Source organism: Scylla paramamosain, chromosome 22 (genome assembly GCF_035594125.1).
Source record: "Scylla paramamosain isolate STU-SP2022 chromosome 22, ASM3559412v1, whole genome shotgun sequence".
Lineage (NCBI taxonomy): Eukaryota > Metazoa > Arthropoda > Malacostraca > Decapoda > Portunidae > Scylla > Scylla paramamosain.
This window is the reverse complement of record NC_087172.1, coordinates 7,187,501-7,190,431: the sequence shown is the minus strand read 5'-3', so window position 1 is coordinate 7,190,431 and position 2,931 is coordinate 7,187,501. Positions and strand designations below refer to the sequence as shown.

Here is a 2,931-nt window from a genome sequence, read left to right as displayed (position 1 = left end):
GTGATGTGGTGTGAAGGAAGGCTGGGAAAACAACGTAATGGTGATGTAATGGGAGATGGTGTTGATGGTGATGGTGGTGGTGATGGTGGTGTGTGGTAATGGTACAGTGATGATGATGGTGATGGTGGATGTGTGTGGTAATGGTAGTGATGGTGATTGTGGTGTGTGTGATAATGGTAGTGATGGTGATGGTGGTGTGTGATAATGGTAGTGATGGTGATGATGGATGTATCATAATGGTATAGTGATGGTGATGGTGGTTGTCTTAGTTTGTTTCCTCCTCCTCCTCCTCCTCCTCCTCCTCCTCCTCCTCCTCCTCCTCCTCCTCCTCCTCCTCCTCCTCCTCCTCCTCCTCCTCCTCCTCCTCCTCTTTCTCTTTCTCCTTTTCCTTCTTCTCATGCCCTTTCATCCCTGCAATCTTATTTCTACTCCATTCTTTTCCTTATGTTCTATCCCTCCTCCTCCTCTTATTCTCCTATTCCTTCTCATCCGTTCTTCTTTGCAAACTGTTTCTACTCTGTGTTGGTGTCTCTAGCCCCCTTAAACAGCCCCGTATGAACCAACAGATGTGTTGCAGTTTGTTCTTTGTTATTTGTTCTTCCTTTGTGTTCCTGTGTGTCCCCCACCCCCTCCTTCCACCACCCGCCCAGCAACCCCAGTCCACGCCCCGCTGACGTGCGTATCACTTCCTCATCTCGCGTGAAAGTGTACACAAGTATTTCCGCCTCAGTGGCCGGACTCCCCCAGTAGTGCTGCGCCCCTCCCCACAAGAGTCTCCACGCTGCGGGGAACCAGTCCTGCGCGGTGGTGTTGGGGGGAGGGAATGAATCTTCCTTGCTTCCTCCCTTCCCCAACACACGCCCGCCGGCAGATGGTGGTGGTGGTGGTGGTGGTGGGCGGGTGTTTCCGGAGGCGTGTGTCGTGACGTGTGTACTGGGCGCCTTATGACTGACGGCCGCGGCTGGATGGCTGGATGGCGCCTCAGCTTGGCCACTGCCCTGCCCTGCCCTTACTTGGCGGCGCCGTGATGCTCTCAGCGCGGCCTGCCTTCCCCTCAGCCCTCACTCAGCAATTTGTCTGAGCTCTTTTATCTCACGCACCTCTTTCCCACAACCCCCTCCCCTCCCCACGCCCCACAGCCCACGGGAGGCCCAGGTCACCGCGGCTCACGTTCTCCGGGGTGTGGCCATTGCCTTTCCCCGCGAGGCCGTTCGGAGTTTGGTCTGTTTCCTTCCCCGCGGTAGTCACCCCCGTGGCGTCGCCGTGACCCGCAGAGGTGTGTTGCAAGACTGTTCAGAAAGAGAGTGTGGCGGTCTGTCAGCCCCCCGCCGCTCCCCCGCTGGGCCTGGGTCCGTCCGTCGCTCTACCTGCCACACGCCCCCATGGGGAGGAAGGTCCAGAGGTAAAGATTTCCCCAAGACAAAAGGATGGCGGGGACGCGCGCCACGGCAGAGTGATCCATCAGCGCCCACAGGCAGCGGCTGACGACTAGCGCGGCCTGTGTCTTGTGTTGCAGGAGTGGCCGCCGCGCCGTCACCTCGCGCTGTCCCCTGCCGCGGGAGACAACACCCTCGCTGTCTTTGCTGCCCTTGCCACTAACAAACCTCCCCCACCCCTGCCGGGTTGTGCTGTGGCCCAGCATGACACACCCTGCTGCAGACCTGTCAAGCTGCGGCGCCACCACTGAACTGTATCAGCAGCCCTACATCCGTGTGTGCCTCCCCCGCCCTCCTCCTAGCCTATCATGCCCCGCACGCCCACACGCACCACCACCACCACCACCACGGGGGACACCACCGCGTCGCCCCAAAACCTGTAAATTGGCGGCCACCGGATTACCGTCATTATTGTTGCCGAAATCCAGCAATATCAGATAAGAGTTGAAAAAAATAAAAAGCCTGAAAACGGCCACTTAGCTGCGCGGCGGGGACGTGTCGGCCTCCCTTTAGCGGCGATTGGCTGTGCGCCTTTGTGTGGATTCCTCATCCTGCGGCACCGCAAAAAGTGGAGGCTTTGATCCCCAGGTGGAGGCCCGCCGCGCCACGCCGCCACGCCGCCCCCGCGCCGCCACTGCCGCCACTACTGCCCTGGACACTACACTGCTGCTGGTGTGACCTAACATGGAAAGTGGAGACTTCTGCCTGTGTCTGCCTCGTGGTGTTGCTTATGGTAATAATAATAATAATAATAATAATAATAATAATAATAATAATTATTATTATTATTATTATTATTATTATTATTATTATTATTATTATTACTATTGTTATTGTTATTACTATTATTATTATTATTATTATTATTATTATTATTATTATTATTATTATTATTATTTTATTATTATTATTATTATCATTATTAATGATCTCGTTGTCACCACCACCACCACCACCACAACACAGCCACATCACTCCCCGCGTCACCGGGATTCACAGTGCGGGTGTCTGCTGTACAAGGAGCACCAGGAGGGGGTAGGGGCCTGGAAGTCTCTCCCCCTCCCCTGCACCACCAACCAACTTTTTTACTTCCTAGAAAAGAGAGAAAGAGAATTGTAGATAATTGTATTCTCTCTCTCTTCTCCAAACTTCATATTTTATTGTTATTTCCTTTATTTTTTTTTATCCTGAAGGAGAAAAAAATATTATTGTTATATTTCATTGCCATTTTTCCTTGTTCTTGTTTTTTTCTTTTTGTTCTTTTGACTTGTTCTTGGTATCCTTTATCTTGTATATTATCTTGATCTTGTCGCTCTTCTTATTATTACTATTTTTCTTGTTCTTGTTCTTGTTCTTGTTCTTCTTGTTCTTGTTCTTGTTCTTCTTGTTCTTGTTCTTGTTCTTGTTCTTCTTTCTTCTTCTTCTTCTTCTTCTTCTTCTTCTTCTTCTTCTTCTTCTTCTTCTTCTTCTTCTTCTTCTTCTTTTTTTCTCCCAC

At 51.1% G+C, this 2,931-nt stretch overlaps 1 protein-coding gene across 1 annotated transcript in view; it reads right to left on the bottom strand.

The window, feature by feature from the left end:
• Positions 1-1,945: 1,945 nt before the first annotated feature.
• The window catches only part of LOC135111904 (uncharacterized), a 1,427-nt gene continuing 441 nt past the window's right edge, over positions 1,946-2,931 (bottom strand). The window contains exons 2-3 of the mRNA XM_064025601.1: positions 2,424-2,447; positions 1,946-2,115 (exon numbers count right to left, since the gene is read on the bottom strand). Coding sequence (XP_063881671.1) covers positions 1,946-2,115; positions 2,424-2,447 — 194 coding nt within the window. The remainder of the gene's footprint in view (positions 2,116-2,423; positions 2,448-2,931) is intronic.